This window comes from Prionailurus bengalensis, chromosome E3 (genome assembly GCF_016509475.1).
Source record: "Prionailurus bengalensis isolate Pbe53 chromosome E3, Fcat_Pben_1.1_paternal_pri, whole genome shotgun sequence".
Classification (NCBI taxonomy): Eukaryota; Metazoa; Chordata; class Mammalia; order Carnivora; family Felidae; genus Prionailurus; species Prionailurus bengalensis.
Window position 1 is genome coordinate 37,981,001 of NC_057357.1, and position 17,447 is coordinate 37,998,447.

The 17,447-nt window shown below is 47.6% G+C and overlaps 1 protein-coding gene across 6 annotated transcripts in view; it reads right to left on the reverse strand.

The window, feature by feature from the left end:
- Nucleotides 1-169: 169 nt before the first annotated feature.
- Nucleotides 170-17,447, reverse strand: part of HMOX2 (heme oxygenase 2) — a 34,270-nt gene continuing 16,992 nt past the window's right edge. For 4 of the 6 annotated variants that reach the window (XM_043560675.1, XM_043560677.1, XM_043560673.1 and 1 more), the window contains exons 2-6: nt 4,237-4,363; nt 2,907-3,024; nt 2,001-2,492; nt 1,015-1,141; nt 170-924 (exon numbers count right to left, since the gene is read on the reverse strand). In XM_043560675.1, the coding sequence (XP_043416610.1) occupies nt 797-924; nt 1,015-1,141; nt 2,001-2,492; nt 2,907-3,024; nt 4,237-4,322 (951 nt within the window). In that variant the 5' untranslated portion in view covers nt 4,323-4,363 and the 3' untranslated portion in view covers nt 170-796. Of the gene's footprint in view, nt 925-1,014; nt 1,142-2,000; nt 2,493-2,906; nt 3,025-4,236; nt 4,364-7,946; nt 8,028-15,538; nt 15,736-17,447 lie in introns of those variants that run through there. The other 2 variants (XM_043560674.1, XM_043560672.1) reach the window with 2 other exon arrangements.

A 17,447-nucleotide genomic window follows, 5' to 3' on the forward strand; every position in this document is an offset into this window, starting at 1 on the left:
CTATCTCAAAATGTAGGAAACCTTCAAAGCACTTCTGAGAGAAAATCACAAGACCAGATGATAGATTTGGCTCTGGGCAGAGGGCTGTGAGGTGACCAGGAGTGTTGAGAGCACAAGGCCAAGACTGGCTGCGAAGGATAATGTTGGCGCCAGGAAAGAGGGAGGCAGCTGTCAGAGTCCACTTTATTGAGTGCTGTAGCATTTACACAGGTCAAAGGAGGGGATGCGCCATAGCTAAACAGACCCCCTCTCGGGTTTCTGCTTGAGCAGGAAGAGGACTGGCTACTCAGGATGGAGCTCCCAGGGCCTCTGAGACAGGATGCAAGCCCCCCCCCCCCCCCCCCCCCCCCCCCCCCCCAAGGACAGGCCTCCTCCCTCCCACAGAGCTACAGCAACCTGGGCTTGCTGGATGCTCTGTTCCCACTAGGGGAAAAATACCCACCTAAATGCCAGCACGAGGAATGATGAAGGGAAGGAGCCTCAGGATAAGCGGTGTGGGTGCCCTGGGAGCAGAGCTGGTTCCAGAGACTCAGACTGGCCTGCTGAGCTGCACTGGCTGCTCCCGGTACCATGGCCCAACGGCTGCAGGAATGGAGGGCCTGCACCCTGCTCGGCATCTAGCCCACACAGAGGACGCTACAGGCAGAGGCTTTAGCGTCTGGCTTTTATTGGTTGCTTGTTTTCTCAAACCCAGCATTTAAAAAAAAAAAGTCACCTGAGGTGGTAGTTTAGTCACAGGTGGGGATGGGCCAGTGGTCAATCGGGAAGATGGCGCCAAGGCGGTATGATGGGTCCTTCACACGTAGTACCAGGCCAAGAAGCCGGCAACAAGGGCCGCACCAGCGGCCAGAATGAACTGGAGGCTAGGCTTACTCAGCACAGCCAGGGCTGTTCGGAAGGGGCAGCTGCTGCCCTCCAGGGCACCTGTGTGGCGGCACCAACAGGGGACAGGGCATCAGTGGAGAACGCTGACACGCCCACCCTGGAGGAGAGTTTTGGACAGGCAAGACCTACCTCCATCTTGTTTAGCAGCGTAGTAGGGGCATTTACGCACATCTCCTTTCCCATCGTGCATGGGGAGCCCATCCTCCAGGGTCTCTTTGGCCAACAAGAAGCCAGCCTGGTCCAGTTCATCGAAAATCTGCAGGAGCAGGGGATGAACAGCTTTCAGTGGACTCCAAAGTGCAAACCAGTCAAGGAGCAGCCCGAATCTGCAGCGGGGGCAGCCACAGGGACCCAATGCTGCTCCCTGGCACAAGCTCAGAGGTGGGGCCACACCTGTGCTGCTGACTGTGGGAGCTCCTCCCTGGGCACTGACCAGAGACACAGCCCACAGCTGGAGCTACCAGGGCAGAAACAGGAGAGAACAAAAGCGTTGCCCCAAAATACCACGTTAACATTGGTCCTTCCCCATTCGCAGTTGCTAGGTATTTTCAGCAAGAATGACGGAGAGGAACGTGGGAGAACTGAGGCCCCAGTAGGGCTGACCCATCCTAAGTGGCCCACGGAGGCTCACTGATGTGGGACTGATCTGATGGGGCTGTGTCGGGGCTGGTGCTTCCTTTCCCCGCCTCGGCCACCCTCCTGGTGCCGAGGGCCAACCTGGACTCCAGGACAGAATCTGCCTCCCCAGGCTTAGCCCCATTTAAAAAAAACTTGTCAGCTGAGTTCTCACCCTGCTTGGTTCTCTCCTTGAACTGATCAAGTGGGGCAGCCCTTGCTAAAAAGGAGGAAATCCACTCAAGACCAGAATCCTGTGGTGAGAGGGAGTGACCTCCCTCTACGTGCTAGGGCCTTGCCCTCCTCGGAACAAAAACACAAAAGCTGTCCACCAAAGTGAAGCCATCATGGGCTCATGCCCTCTGTGGCCTATTTGGTCCTACGATTTTCTCCCTGGAAGGCCGCCCCGTATCGGGCCTAAAGCACTGGTGCCTGTTACGGCAGCTCCGGATCACCCCCCCCCCAGTCAGGGGCCCCCTTCTGCCTGACCTCAGCAGTACCTGCATGTTGTACTCAAAGGCCTTGTTGGCCTCCTCCACGATCTTCTCTTTGGTCTTTAGGTTCAGGTCCAAGGCATTCATCCTGGCCCGGTAGAGCTGCTTGAACTGTTGAGCATTGTCCACGTTCTCAAACTTATAGAACTGGGTCCCTTCTCCCGTGCTGGGGAGTTTCAGGGCCCGCTGGGCCACCTTCTTCAGCACCTGGCCCCCTGAAAGGTCCCCCATGTAGCGGGTGTATGCATGCGCCACCAGCAGCTCCGGCTCATTCTGCCCCACATAGTGGATCCGCTCCACATACTTTTGGGCAGCCTGGGAGCACTGCACCTGCTCCTCCCAGTTCTCGCCAAAGAAATACTCCATGTCCTTGGTCAGTGCCTCCTTCCGGTGCAGCTCCGTGGGGAAGTACAAGGGGGCAAAGGCTGGGTGGTCCTTGTTGCGTTCCATCTCCTCCTCCAGGGCTGAATATGTGAAGTAAAGTGCAGTAGTGGCCAGCTGTTGAGGGTGACAGGGGAGACCACGGGGAGGGCTGCAGTTCTGGCAGCCCTTGACCAGCAAACACCCCTCCTGAGCCCAATGCCCTTGCGTCTGAGCAGCCATAGAGGAAGGCTCCATCCAGTCGCATGCCCCCTCTAATTCCCGCAGGCCCATTTTGACACAGTGGATTATTTCACACACCCAGGCAACTTTTTATGTTTCTTAAAGGAATGACACGGAACGTGGATACTTCTGCTTCACACCATCACTATGTTATTCTATTTAAGCTACCTGAAAACCACAGTCTGCTGTCAAAAGAATGGAGAGCAGGTGGCAAAAGGCCCAGCTTCCACTGAAGAACTGTTCCAAGGGGATGTTCCTGACACGACCGAGGCCCCCAACCTGACCCTATCCATGACCAAGGGCACAAACCTTAAACAGCTCCTTCCTGATGTTGCCTTTCAAGAAGTCCTTGACAAATTGGGTGTTTTCTGCCCGGTCATGTGCTTCCTTGGTCCCTTCCTTCAGGAGCTCGGAGAGGTCAGCCATCCTGTGGAGATAGAAGGTGTGCGCACACGCACGTGTGCATGTGTGAATTAGCCCTTCCTAGTTTCAGGGTGTCCCCTCGCTGAGATAGACGCAGGAGCTTCTGAGAAACTCAACCCCAGCCTGAATACAGGGTCTTGCTAGGGAGCACGGAACAGGCAGATGTGAGTCGGCCCCCAGGACTTGGATGACATGTGGAGGACTGTGGCCTACTTCCTAACAGTGTCCATGTCTGAACCACCTGAATGAACAATGCTTTGCCTCTGTGACCACCTAGTGCCTGATAAAAAGCCCACCTCTAATCCCCGCACAGCGTGTGCTGGCTTCTGCAGGAACAGCGAGCCTTTGGGAACGTGTCTCATGGAATCCACACTGCTGTGATGGACTGACTGTGGATGTCCCGGGGCAGCCTTGCTGCCTTCCTCCCACCTGGGACCCACAGCCTCTTCAGGACTGCATGTGGCTTGGCCCAGAGGCAGGAGGAGAAGGAGACAAAGGCTGAGGAAGTTGGAGCCAGTACCTGGGCTTGTACCGCTTAACAAAATTATACAGGATGGAGCTGTGCTGACAGGTGTCACAGGCAGCAACCAGCGAGGGAAACAAAGAAGCCATGACCCTGAAGACGGGAGGCGCTGCGCAGTAGCCCGTGTGGTCCACACGGTCCATCCACCAAAGAGATAAAAACGCGGCCCCATACAGCCCACCCTCTGCTGGCTTCTTTAGGAGATCGGGCTCCTATCACCTACATGCTGAGAATCATTTCTTACTAGCAATTATTTCAAGATATAAAAAAGCACTTTGTCAATGACAGGGCTCAATAAGATAAGAACAATGAAGAACAGGCTCTGGGAATTCATGAAGTGTCTCTACCCAGTAAGAAAAACCCCTGGAGTCAGAGCTGCTCCCACATCCTAAGGGGTGGAAAACACTGGAAAAGGTGCCAGTTTTGCCTGATTACCCTTTTTCACCACAAAAGAAACAAGGATCAGGGAAACCATCAAATTCTATTCCTCAGCACTCCTAGCAGTGCCTGTCCTGCTTCCTCGGGAACAAATGGGGAGAAAGCTGAGCAGCCCAGGGTGCTGCATGCCACTTCTCTCTGCAATCCCAATCAGGGGTCCCGGGGGAAACAGCAGCGACACTCCCCACACCCTGGTGCCTCCCACATACAAGGCCCCGGGCACATGACTCAACACAGCCAGCCACCACCACTCACCTGGTGTGGTTTTCTTTTTCTGAGGCCCCAAAGCTCTTTTTCTCCGACTCATCCACCCCCTCTGAGGTCTCCAGTTCCACTGACATGGTTGCCGAGTGAGATTCTTGCTGCTCTCACTCTTCTGGTCCTGTAGAGACACAAGGAGCTGGTGATGTGGCGCCCACAGCATCACTTCCCCCAGACACCTGCTGGTTCTGCTCTCCTCTGAGCCAACATAACGGAGGAGTCACCCACGCGCCTCAGGAGTGTTTTCTTTAAAAATAAAACTCTGCCATTACTGGGACCATTATCCGGATATGGACAAGATTTGAATATGGACAGGAGATGAGGTAATAGCGTCAAACTGATACTGAACTTGCTTTTTTTTTTTTATAATTGTACTGTGAGTATATAAGAGAATGTCTTTGTTTTAGGAAATACATCCTGAAGTATTCAAAATTAAAGGCCACACTTCTGCAAGTTAACTGTAAAATGGTTCAGAAAGTGTGCGTGCGTGCACATACCTGTTAGGGAGAGGGAGGGAGGGAACACTCAAGTCAAAGCAAATGAAACAAAACACTGGCAGTGAATTTGGATAAAAGGTACACAAGAGTTACTTGTATCATTCTTGCAGCTTTTCTGTATGTTTGAAATTATATCAAAATCAGAAGTTAACCTAAAACACAAAATAACAAATAACATCATAGATAAAGCTTAAAACCAAAAGCAGTGGTGCACCGAGCGGAGCGACTCTGAGTTGGGCAGCAACCCGTCCCAGCTGTCACAGGCAGGGTGGCCTTGTGCACAGAGCCGCGGGGCAGGGCAGTTAATTGGAACAGTGAGCCAGGCCATTTGAAGACGCTAAGAAGAGCAGCTGGAAAGGCACTCGACGAGCTGAGTCAGGTATTCAGAGTCCCCAAGCAAGTGGACTGTCCCCAGCCTGCTCCAGACTTTGAGGGGCTGAAGGAAGAAAGACAAGCCAGCCGCTCTCCCTTTGCTGCTGAACCTTCCGAACCTTCCTAAACCAGGGAAATACGGTCCCACCAGACAAGCTAACCCTCCACCCCTGGAGGCCTCTGCTCTGGAGCACAAAAGAGCAGCCCATCTGGGAAACTTTCCAGATGAACAGCAGCACAGTTCACCAGTTACTAATGTAACTCACGAAACCAGAACTACCCAATCAAGCCAAGGAAAGAAGAGGTCTTTATTTTCCTACCTCAACCAGTATCTATTTACTGAGATTTTCTACATGCTCTACCCAGAAACAGGTTTTTTTTACACAAAAAAAGTGTAAGTAATGGTCCTTTGAAGGTTTAAAGAAGAAAATAAAAATCAACCTCTAATTCACTCCACAGATACACTCACTGTTAACGTTAGTACGTATCCTGAGTTTTCTCCAGACATGTAATTACATCTTATCTTTTGGGATATTATAATACATGGTTTGCTCAGCATGCTCTTTCTGAACCTTTATATTTAGCATTTATACAGTGGGATTGACAGGATTAAGTGAGAACAGGGAAGATAAGGCTTTTAGCACAGTGCCTACCACATGGTAAGCACTCACTAAATAGTAGATATGATTGCCTTTGTATTTTGACTGAGGCTTAACTGCTGTTGTCCTAGAATGCTTAGAAAATAAATAGCAGAAAGTGAAATAAGCCAGACAAAGACATGCAGGGTATCATTTGTATGTGGAATCTAAAAAAAGAGGCTTAAGTCATAAAAACAGAGGGTAGAATGGTAGTTGCCAGGGGATAAGGGTGGGAGCAATAGGGAGATGTTGGTAAAAGGGTACAAGTTTTCAGTTATAAGATGAATAAGACCTGAGGATCTGTGAACAGCATGGTGACTAGAGTTAATAATACTTTACTGCATAACTGAAATTGGTAAAAAATGTAGCTTTTAAGCGTTGTCACAGAAAAATATTTGAGGTGATAGATGTTCATTCAATTATGAGAATCCATAATTATAAATCACATCGTATACTTTAAACATATTATAATTTAATTTTTTTAATAAAATTTTTCATGTTTATTTAATTTTGAGAGAGAGAAAGAGAGTGTGATCTGGGGAAGGGCAGAGAGAGGGAGACAGAATCTGAAGCAGGCTCCAGGCTCTGAGCTGTCAGCACAGAGCAGGATGCTGGGCTCACAAACTCACAAACCGTGAAATTATGACCTGACCAAAGATGGATGTTTAACCGACAGAGCCACCCAGTCACCCTCAACAAAAAAAATTTTTAATGCTTATTTATTTTTGAGAGAGAGAGGAAGAGAGACAGAATGCCAGCAGGGGAGGGGCAGAGAGAGAGGGGGAGACACAAAATCCAAAGCAAGCTCCAGGCTCTGAAGCTGTCAGCACAGAGCCTGACACAGGGCTTGAACCCACAAACCACAAGATCATGACCTGAGCTGAAGTCGGATGCTTAACCAACTGAGCCATCCAGGCACCACGAAATATATTATAATTTTACTTGTCAACTATACCTCAACAAAGCTGGAAAAAGAAAAACAGAATATATAGAAAATGGGACCTTCCCTTGACTCCCAAATCACATATACTTTCATCTCTAATAATGCTGATGAAGGCTATGGTTCATTAACGTTAAGTCCAGGATGTGAAAGTAGGTGGTCATCACATGGAGAGAAGGCTATTCAGAAAGGCTTCCTGGAGAAGGGGGGGTGCTTACCCAGCTCCCTCAACACCATACAGGATTTAGGGTGGAGGAGAGGAAGGGCCTCTGGATCAAGGAACAATGTAAACAAAGTAAAATGGGACAGACCATAGAGATGGCCTAAGGGTGCCCAGCTATACATCCTGTGTCCTTTTACCAAGGGGCCAAGGCAGACTTTGTTGGCTGCAGAATAGGTCTCACACCAGCTTGTCCATGCTGACCTCCTTTTACAGACTTAAGAAAGAACATCTGAGCTCTATGCCCATGAGGACCCTCAGAGCCAAGATTTATCTCAGGCCAGTCGGCCCTCAGGCTGCTCAGAGAAGGTGCTGGATGGGCCACCCAGCAGAGGGAAGAGGGGAGAGTAAAAGGTCCCAGAGCCTCTAGACAGGTGGCAGGCCCACATGGCCATGCTGAAGACATACCCCAGGTACCTGAGGACTGCACCTCCCATGCTGCCTGCAGGTGAAACTGAAAGTAGGCAAACACAAGAACAAGTGTGCAATCGGGCTGCCCTAGGTTACCAGCTGCAGTAACTTAGGTAAACTTTCTGCACCTAATTATCATGCTGCACAACAGTCATTATTTATGTAATTCAATCTGATCATTAATTGTTTTGTTTGATAATAACTGCACACTCTGGGAGGGTGTAGTCTTGCTCAACCAACAGGACCTTTTGCTTCTCTTACAAATATGAAAGGGGGAGGGAAAGCAGGCTGCCACAGATGCCTCCTCATCAGCACTTTGTGCCAGTCTTCAGGCACACCTTCCTCCCACCTTCTTCAACCTCAGTCCTGCCCTAGAGCCCCTAATCCCCTCCTCTCAACTCAAGGGAGGTCCAACTCTGGCCCCAGGGGCAGGGCCACAGGTGTCTGTTTCATTGCTGGAGCTCCAGAGCCTGGGAAATAACAAGTTCTCAACAAACACTTGTTAAATTAAAAATCCAAAGGTGGGGGAAGGGGGGTGTGCCTGGCTGGCTCAGGCGGAAGAGCATGCGACTCTTCATCTCGGGATCGTAAGTCCAAGCCCCATGCTGGGTGTACAGATTACTTACATAAATAAAAACTTTAAAAAAATCCGAAGGAAAGAAAGCAGGCAGGCAATGATCTCATGCATCCTGCCAACAACGTGGCACCTGTGGACAACAAAAAGTACTCTGGTGTTGACTACTTCAATAGTTTTCTAAACTCAAAACATGATTTAACAATTTCGTTTTTGAAGGAAAGATAGGTACTGGCCTACTCCACTCAGAAGGAAGAATACAGATGGGGCACCTGGGTGGCTCAGTCAGTTAAGCGTCCAACTTTGGCTCAGGTCATGATCTCATGGTTTGGGAGTTCGAGCCCCGCGTCAGGCTCTGTGCTGACAGCTTGGAGCCTGCTTCGGATTCTATGTCTCCCTCTCTGCCCCTCCCCTGCTTGTGCTCTCTCAAAAATAAATAAATATAGGGGCGCCTGGGTGGCGCAGTCGGTTAAGCGTCCGACTTCAGCCAGGTCAGGATCTCGCAGTCCGTGAGTTCGAGCCCCGCGTCGGGCTCTGGGCTGATGGCTCGGAGCCTGGAGCCTGTTTCCGATTCTGTGTCTCCCTCTCTCACTGCCCCTCCCCCATTCATGCTCTGTCTCTCTCTGTCCCAAAAATAAATAAAAGTTGAAAAAAAAAAATTAAAAAAAAATAATAATAAATAAATAAATATATTTTAAAAAAGGAAGAATACGGAGTCCTTAATGTGGACTCAAAACACCATCTGCACAGATGGGAAGAATGCTCTGAGAAAGGCTCAATTAGCACATTCAACCCATACGAGCAGGGCCCAGGCAGGGCGGCCTGTGTCCATCATGTGGCCTGGTCACTGTTCCTCAAGGGGGTGGCTGGGTAGAGTACAGCATTCAGAAGCCACCTTGCAATGTCAGAAAAAGAATTCACTTCTGAAAAGCTACGTGTCCAAATTTGGTCTGACTGGCCCCCTATGCCTGAATCCTTTTTTCTTTGCAGGAGCCCCTGGAATCCCTAGAAAATCAGAGGTCAAATCATAAATGTAGACTTTCTAGACTTCAACCTCTCATTATCAAGAAGCTGCCTCACTCCACCAGGAAAAACAACAACAGAAAATATCCCAAAAGATTAACAGTAATCTGTACCAAAATGATAAGTAGCCATAATATGACGTTAGAAAAAAGTCACACAGCCTAACAATACAGGGTTGGACTGCTCAAACAACAGCAAACAATAGAATCCTGGCACAGCTGGGACAAGTTGATAGGCTGCAACCACTATGGAAACGTCTACACAAACTTGTTTTAAATAAAGGACTCAAAACGCTGACTACAACCATGCACAAAAGTATGTAAGTAAAAAAAAGAAAAAGTACTGAAGTATACTGACAGTAACAGGAAAGCTATTTAAGAGTATAAAACGCACAATAAATTATATTAAAGAAAAAAGAAAAAAATAAAGCTCAATGTACCAGTTCCAATCAAGCAATCAATCAATAAAAACAAAAGAGTATAAAACTTGTTATTTGACTTTTTGGCAAACTGGCTACTTCTTTTATATAAAGTGGCCAAATTCTCTTGAAAAGGGGGAAGAAAGGCAGGGGAGAGAGGAAGAGGGGGCGGGAGAGGGAAGGAGAGACAGAGACAGAGACAGAGAGAGAGAAAGAGAGAGGAAATGGACCAAGCAAACCAGCTAAGGTAAGATCCTGCACTACATGAGTCCACAGGAAGTCACCTGGGCCATTACTTTGCTCTTACAAATTTCAGAAAGGTCCACCTGCCCTCTGTGTTTTAATTCCAGAAAACTGTGACCCTCTGTTTATAAAATCTACCTCCATACCTCCATAACTCCTGTACTACGTATTCACCTGACTGATAAAGGTTTTCACTCCCATATCAGGTCTGATAGAAGCAGCAACAATGTCCCTATCGCCAATGTTCCTTCCAGCAAAGTTCGTTCCTGTGGACCTGCCCAGGAGTTCCAGAACACTCAGTTCAAAGCCTTTGCTCCTGCTAATTTGCAGGCTCAAGGCACTAGGGCTTTTGAAAGAACTCATGTGTTCAAAGATGTTAAATCCTCCTCCATGGACACACATCCTGCAAACCTCAGAAGTCAGAAAGCTCAGTGCAATGATACCAGACAGACTACATTATCACTCATTCCCCATTTGGTGATTCAAAAAGGCACAAAAAAGACCTAACCTATAACAATTCTTTTTCATTTTGATTCTTCTTTGCCCTGGAAAGCCAAGGAAGAAGGGAGCAGACTGCTGAGCTCAGCCAGCACTAAAGAGCAAGGTGGGGGAAGGGGGAAGAAAACGCACTGCAACCAGCTCCCTGGAATTAGAACAATTCTCCCACCTGACTCTGGAATTGACAGTGACCAGCTACCAGCTACAGATGCCCACAACATGAGCTAGTGTTGTTATTCCCATGCACAGAGAAGGAAACAGCCACAGGGAAAAGGAAAGCGGCTGCTCAGACATCTGTATGGCTCTGCCACAGTTCCCAACCCTCCCCACTAAACAGCTTGTGGTTGGGCACCAGGAGTCCCTGCCTGCTTACCAGAAGGCTGTTCCCAGCTCAGTTTACTCCTGTGTAGAACTAACATCACATTAATAAGAGATTATTCTTTGGCTTTCACAAGTGCTGTCATCTTGTTTCCCCAGGTAAACCAGAAGCTTCCTACAAGACAGATCATCAAGATTCCCGTAGGCTCAGTTTCTCAGAGTCCAATGCCATGTTCCAAATCACTTAGAACCCACCCTGGGGAGTCTCCAACCTGAACTACAACTGTTATAGATGCAGAAACAGAATGCCTACTGAGAAAGCTAACTTAAATGGGTGTGGGACAAGAAAATATTGGTTCAATTCTAAAATACCAGGGGCATGGAGTGCCTGGGTGGCTCAGTCAGTTGGGTGTCCGACTTCGGCTCAAGTCATGATCTCACAGCTCGTGAGTTCCAGCCCCGCATCGGGCTCTGTGCTGACAGCTCAGAGCCTGGAGCCTGCTTCAGATTCTGGGCCTCCCTCTCTCTCTGCCCCAACCCACTCTCATTCTGTCTCTCTCTCTCTCTCTCTCTCTCAAAAATAAAAATAAACATTAAAAAAACTTTTTTTAAATACCAGGGGCACCTGGCTGGCTCAGTTGGAAGAGCATGCAACTCCTGACTTTAGGGCTCTGAGTTTGAGCCCCATGTTGGGTTTAGAGATTACTTTTTTTTTTTTTTTAATTTTTTTTTTCAACGTTTATTTATTTTTGGGACAGAGAGAGACAGAGCATGAATGGGGGAGGGGCAGAGAGAGAGGGAGACACAGAATCGGAAACAGGCTCCAGGCTCCGAGCCATCAGCCCAGAGCCTGACGCGGGGCTCGAACTCACAGACTGCGAGATGGTGACCTGGCTGAAGTCGGACGCTTAACCGACTGCGCCACCCAGGCGCCCCGAGATTACTTTTAAAAATTAAATAGATAAAATACCAAATACAATAAAAATTTTAATTAGGAAAAAAAATTTTTTTTAATTTTTTTTTAACGTTTTTATTTATTTTTGAGACAGAGAGAGACAGAGCATGAGCAGGGGAGGGGCAGAAAGAGAGGGAGACACAGAATCCGAAGCAGGCTCCAGGCTCTGAGCTGTCAGCACAGAGCCGGACGCAGGGCTCGAACTCACAGACCACGAGATCATGACCTGAGCCGAAGTCGGACGCTCAACCGACTGAGCCACCCAGGCGCCCCAGGAAAAAAAATTTTTAATTGGGTATTATGCCTCTAACTGGTATGAAATTTAGTTTCATCTTTCTTCAGATTGCCCTCCTTCTTTCCCTTCCTCTCTCTCTTAGGGTCTGGATTTTCTAACTAAGGATTTGTTTGTATTTCCCATGCCTCAGGCTGGCCAAGACCATTCTCACCCCTTAGGGCCCAGTGAGATTAGCTTCTGCGTTTATCTGGCTGTGTTATGTTTTCTCTGCTGCTCCCCTCCCTACAGGTCTCCCCTGTAGTCCCTGCCCTCGGCTGCTGTCTCCACATCAGAGCTGGGCACTGGCTCCCTGCCCCACTCCAACCCCTCCAAACAGGCCCATTTCCACATCCATCCTCTCCTTGCCCAGGGAGGCTGCTCCTTACCCATGTGCCTCTAAGGGCAGGCACTACATTGGACTCTGGTTACTTTTCTTAGCCAGCATTGGAAGTAAAGAGGACTCTAGTTTCTTTTGTCCAAAGGTCTACCTCTGGTCATTGGTGCAGCTTCTTTTCTGCAGCCCATGGTTTTCTGTGTGTGTGTGTGTGTGTGTGTCTTCCACTCTTTGGTTTCAATAAATACCTTTCAATTATATACATCTTCGTCTATGATCCCACCTCACCCACTTACATCTTTTGACATTTAGGAGGGTCACAGTTCAAAAATAATGTATTACCTCTTGCAGAAACCATGTACATTGTGTGCCCCATAAATGATTTTAGATAAATACAGAATACAAGAATCCCAGACTCTCTTTCCTGGATTATAAGATCTGTTCCTTCTTTATATGCCCTAAAGGCTTTTCACCTTTGAGAGAATACCTGTTTTTTTTTAATTTTTCTTTTTAATGTTTATTTATTTTTGAAGGAGGGAGGGAGAGGGGGAGAGAGAGAGAGAGAGAGAGAGAGAGAGAGAGAGAGAGAATAAGTGGGGGAGGGGCAGAGAGAGAGAGAGGGAGACAGAATCTGAAGCAGGCTCCAGGCTCTGAGCTGTTGGCACAGAGCCCAGTGTGGGGCTCGAACCCATGAGCTAGGAGATCATGATCTGAGCCGAAGTCAGCCACTTAACCAAATGAGCCACCCAGGCACCCTAGCCACCCAGGCACCTGGAGAATACCTGTTTCCATTTAACAATACCATAATCAAGGGCGCCTGGGTGGCTCAGTCAGTTAAGCCTCGGACTTCAATTGAGGCTATGATCTCATGGTTCGTGAGTCTGAGCCCCATGCTGGGCTCTGTGCTAACAGCTCAGAACCTGGAGCCTGCTTCGGATTCTGTGTTTCCTTCTCTCTGCCTGCCCCTGCCATTCCTGCCCCGCCCCCCAATCCTGCTCACGCTGTCTCTCTCTCTCAAAAGTAAATAAACATTTAAAACATTTAAAAAACAACACCATAATCAGGCCAAGTTAATTTTTTCTTTTTCTTTTTCTTTTTTTTTTTTTTGAGAGAGGGAGAGAGGGAGGGGCAAAGAGCGAGGGAGAGAGAATCCCAAGCAGGCTCCGTGTTGTCAGTGTGGAGCCCTATGAGAGGCTCAATCCTACAAACTGTAAGATCAATGACCAGAGCCGAAATCAAGAGTGGGACGCTTAACCGACTGAGCCACCCAGGCTCCCCAGGCCAAGTCAATTCTTAATGGCTCCACATAGTCCCATCAGGCCTCAGGAGACATAAATCAACTGGTTGTTTACCCAAAAGTTCTTTTCGGGGGGGAAAAATTCTTTTCTGGATACGTGCTACATAAATAGAGTAAATTCTAACATCCTACTTACAAACCCTGTATGTGATCTGGGAACAAAGAACCGTAGAGCTACTATGGAGGGCAGAAACCGGGCGCAGGAAGGCAAATCTCTTCAGAGCCTCCAAATCTAGCTCTACATTATTCACCTGCAGCCCAGTGTCCCATACCACAAGACTATTTGGAGGATCAAATAAGATAATGACCGTGAAACCACTTCCTAACAAGCGTTACAAAAGGAATTGAGGACGGACTCAGAACTGTTTACCAGCTGGTCTGCGTGGAGACACTCCCAGTGAGCTTTTCAAACCTTATCAGGACACCAGGAAACTCTCAACAGGGGGAAGAAGCCCTGTTCCTGGATGTGGTGTGAAGAATTTGTTTTCCTTAATACTGTTTGAAATCCAGCCCCTCACCAAGCACCAGTTTTGCATGCCACTCAGGAAACGGACAGGCAGAGAAGTGCTATCTGCCTCAGGTCAACAGCCACTTAACTGGCTCTGCTTTGCTCCCAGACCTCAGGGAGGCTAGAATGCAAGTGGGGCCTCCCCAAAACTCTGAGGAAACCAGGCTGTCTAAGTCAACAGCTTCTGAGTTTATACAATACATGGCCTGAGGTCTCCTCTGAACCCTGGCACTGCCACTGCTCAGGAAATCTTACACACAACCTTCATCCTTTTCACTTTAATCACTGGGTGAATTCAATCCCACAGTTCACTGACTGGATGACTATTAACCTCTTGATAAAGAGCAGTTTCAGACAAAGAATCCTGGAAAAGTAGAGACTCTAGGGACACAAAATTCTTGCATCAGATTTATTAAACACACATTTTTTGCACATCTGGACAATAAGCAACCAGAATGCAATACAACTACTAATTAGTCCAAGAGTACCGGCATCTTAGTAACCCCAACAACTGACATCGCTCAGAAGTTCAAGACTGCTCTGGCAGGCTTTCTTTTTACTGAGGACAGGGGTGTGCTCATCTGTAGCATGTCCAAATACAAGAGAGCAAGCATTCAAAGCAGACACCAGGGAGGACACCTGAAGCACTGAAAAGAGCTCAGAGTACGGGCCAGGAGTCTACTGTTGATGCTGCCAAAGTCCTGGTAAAGAGACTCCCTACTACAAATGAAACAAATTAAGACTTGCCCTGTTCTGAGTGTCTCCTCACCTCATATGAGAGACCAGACCTCAGGGCTGAGAGGAAGAAGACTCTTTCCCACGAGAGGCATCTGGGTGGGATCAGAAGCCCTGACTGAATTCTGAAATGGGTAGGACTACATTTTGTAAGAATAAAGCCCAGGCATCAGACATCCCACAAGGGCTGGTGTTAACAGAGGAAATGCTGACATGACCATGGGTCACCCCTAGGTACTATCAAGTGAAAATGATTCTAACTTTGGAACAATCTTGAAAGCATGTGTCCTGTGGCTTAAGTAGAGTCATCATATTCCCTTTCACTAAGGTGCAACAGTTGTCACATGTGGCTTCAGCTTCTCTCGTGGATGAGGACTGTGAACAGCATTTGGGGGTGGAGGCAGAGAGTGGCTCAATAGGGTGCATTCTGCTGGATCCCCCTTTTGGAGAACCTAGAAGTGCTACTAGCTTCCAGATGTGTCCCTCTCTACAAACAGACTCAACAGAACCTCAAAAGCACCCCTTGAGTGCTTCAAAACCTCAAAAAGCACAGAAGGTCCTTGAGTTCACCCTGGGAGGGTGATACAGACAAAGCACCAGACTGAAGTCTAACACACCTGGGCACACCAGGCTAAGTCACTTTCAAGCAGGGTCCCATTGACCATGAAGGAATGAAGAGTGAGAGATTTAAGTGATATGTCCAACGTCATTTAGAAAGTTAACAGTGGAGTTGGGACCAAGCCGGAGTCCTTCTGAATGCAAGGTCATTCGTCCTATGTCCCAGCTAACATGCATGTGAAATCAGTATGATGTCACCACAGACTACTAACAACATGGAAAATGAAGCTGTACTATACTGCATTTATGTGTGCAGTGGAGGGGTTTTCTAAACCACTGATTGTCGTTTGGGTTTTTGTTTTTTGTTTTTGTTTTTGTTTTTAGTATGAAACATTAGCTCAATCCTTTGATTTCTGAGAAGTAAATGCCCAGGCTCCCACTGGAAGCTTCAGAAGCTGCTGCTGCCCATCCTACAACACTTACCTTGGCTCACTCAGATTACAGGCAACCCGAGAAGATTGTTCCCTGGCGAGCCCTGCTTTTAATGGACCAGCAGGGCAGGGCAGGCCAAGACTGGAGACAGCTGGTCCCAGAGGGGAAGACGGCACCTCCACCTCTCAGGGCATGGAGGGAACCAGCCAGACTTGCCAGGCCCAGGTGGACAATGAAGCCAGGCATCCCTGCACCAAGAAGAGGTCACAGTAAGGTCTGCACATCTCTATAGCACCCATCGCCATGGTAACTACAGAAAAACAGGAGATCTGGTTTCAAGAATCTATAAGTGTGTCCTCCATGTGTTGTGTTTAAAATCTATTCAGTCCCATCTTTGTCTACTGAAAATATATGTCTACTTGGAAAAAGTAGTGCAATGGATAGAACTGTGTCAACATAAACTTCATATAAGATTAGCAACTCCATAGGCCAAGGTATTGGTCAATCTAACAAGGTGGCTCCTATAATCTCACTTTGGACCTATAAGGGATTTTAACATGTTTCCACAGGCCTACAAAGTCAAGTATTATTCCCAGGCTTTTTCACAATGACTGTCTAGATTCTGACAGCAGGGGAAGAGGTGGGTGGGTGGAGTGGGGGGCAAGGAAGCAAGCCCAGACTCAGAATTGCTAACTCCAAGAGGCTGGTTCCATCCTACAAAGGCTTGGTCTACGGCAGCAGGGGACCAGCAACAGTGGCTACTAGGACTTTCTCACAGTAAGGAGTTCAGCTTTCCCAGCAGGCCCTACCTCCACTGGTAGAAGGGTAAGGGGTACAGACCAGTCAGCCTGCTGCTGCCTACTCTGGCTCCCTGTATTAGTGAACAAGGTGACAAGGGCTCCTTGGAATGGACGCTCTAGTTATTTTCCTCTCTCAGTATACCTAGCCTCATTTGTACACGAATGACTAAGTCCCATAAGAGTAGCCAGGGGCCAGAGTATGGAGAAAACATGTTGTAAGTAATGTGAAATTACCACAGTTAGTTCTAACAGTGGCCCTCTCTTCTATCCTAAAAAATCTCTCAGAATAAGAGCCAATTTACAGGGATAATCCTTAAAAGGCAAGACAGTCATAAACTTTACTGTAACCTCAAAACCATGCTCTTTTATTTTTCTTTAGTTTTTAACATGTTTATTATTCATCTTTGAGAGAGAAAGCACAGGCAAGGGAGGAGCAGAGAGAGAGGTAGACAGAATCTGAAGCAGACTCCAGGCTCTAAGCTGTCACCACAGAACTGAACACGGGGCTCAAACCCATGAACCTTGAGATCACAACCTGAGCCGAAATCGGACGCTTACCCAACTGAACCCCCCAGGCGCCCCAAAACCATGTTTTTTTAAAAGGCAGAAAAATCAAAGTGATACAGGGTGTTACTTAGCAAAATGCCCTTAAACTCTAGATATTCCAGCTGTTCAAGGAAGCCTTTTAGCATAGAGGGGGAAAAGTAACAGATCATCATGAGTTAATTACTCTGCCTTATCTGTGAAATTTCTACAACCATGAGGTTTCTTTTCCTCATTAGTATGAAATTCCCAGGACATGATCTCCCCATGCAACAGTTGTGGCAATAACTCAATGTCTGCAAAAATGCCATATGTGCCTGTTAATTCTTTTCTTTTTATTCAAGTATAGTTGACATACAATATTGTGTTAGTTTCAGGTACAACACAGGGATTCAACATTTATATACATTACAAAATGATCACCTTGTTAAGTGTAGTTACCATCTGTCACCATACAAAGTTATTACAATGTTACTGACTATAATTTGTAAACTATACTGTACATTCCTATGACTTACTTATTTTATAACTGGAAATTGGTACTGCTTAATCCCCTTCACCTATTTCACCCATCCCCTCTCCTCCTTCCCTCTTACAATCATTAGTTTGTTCTCTGT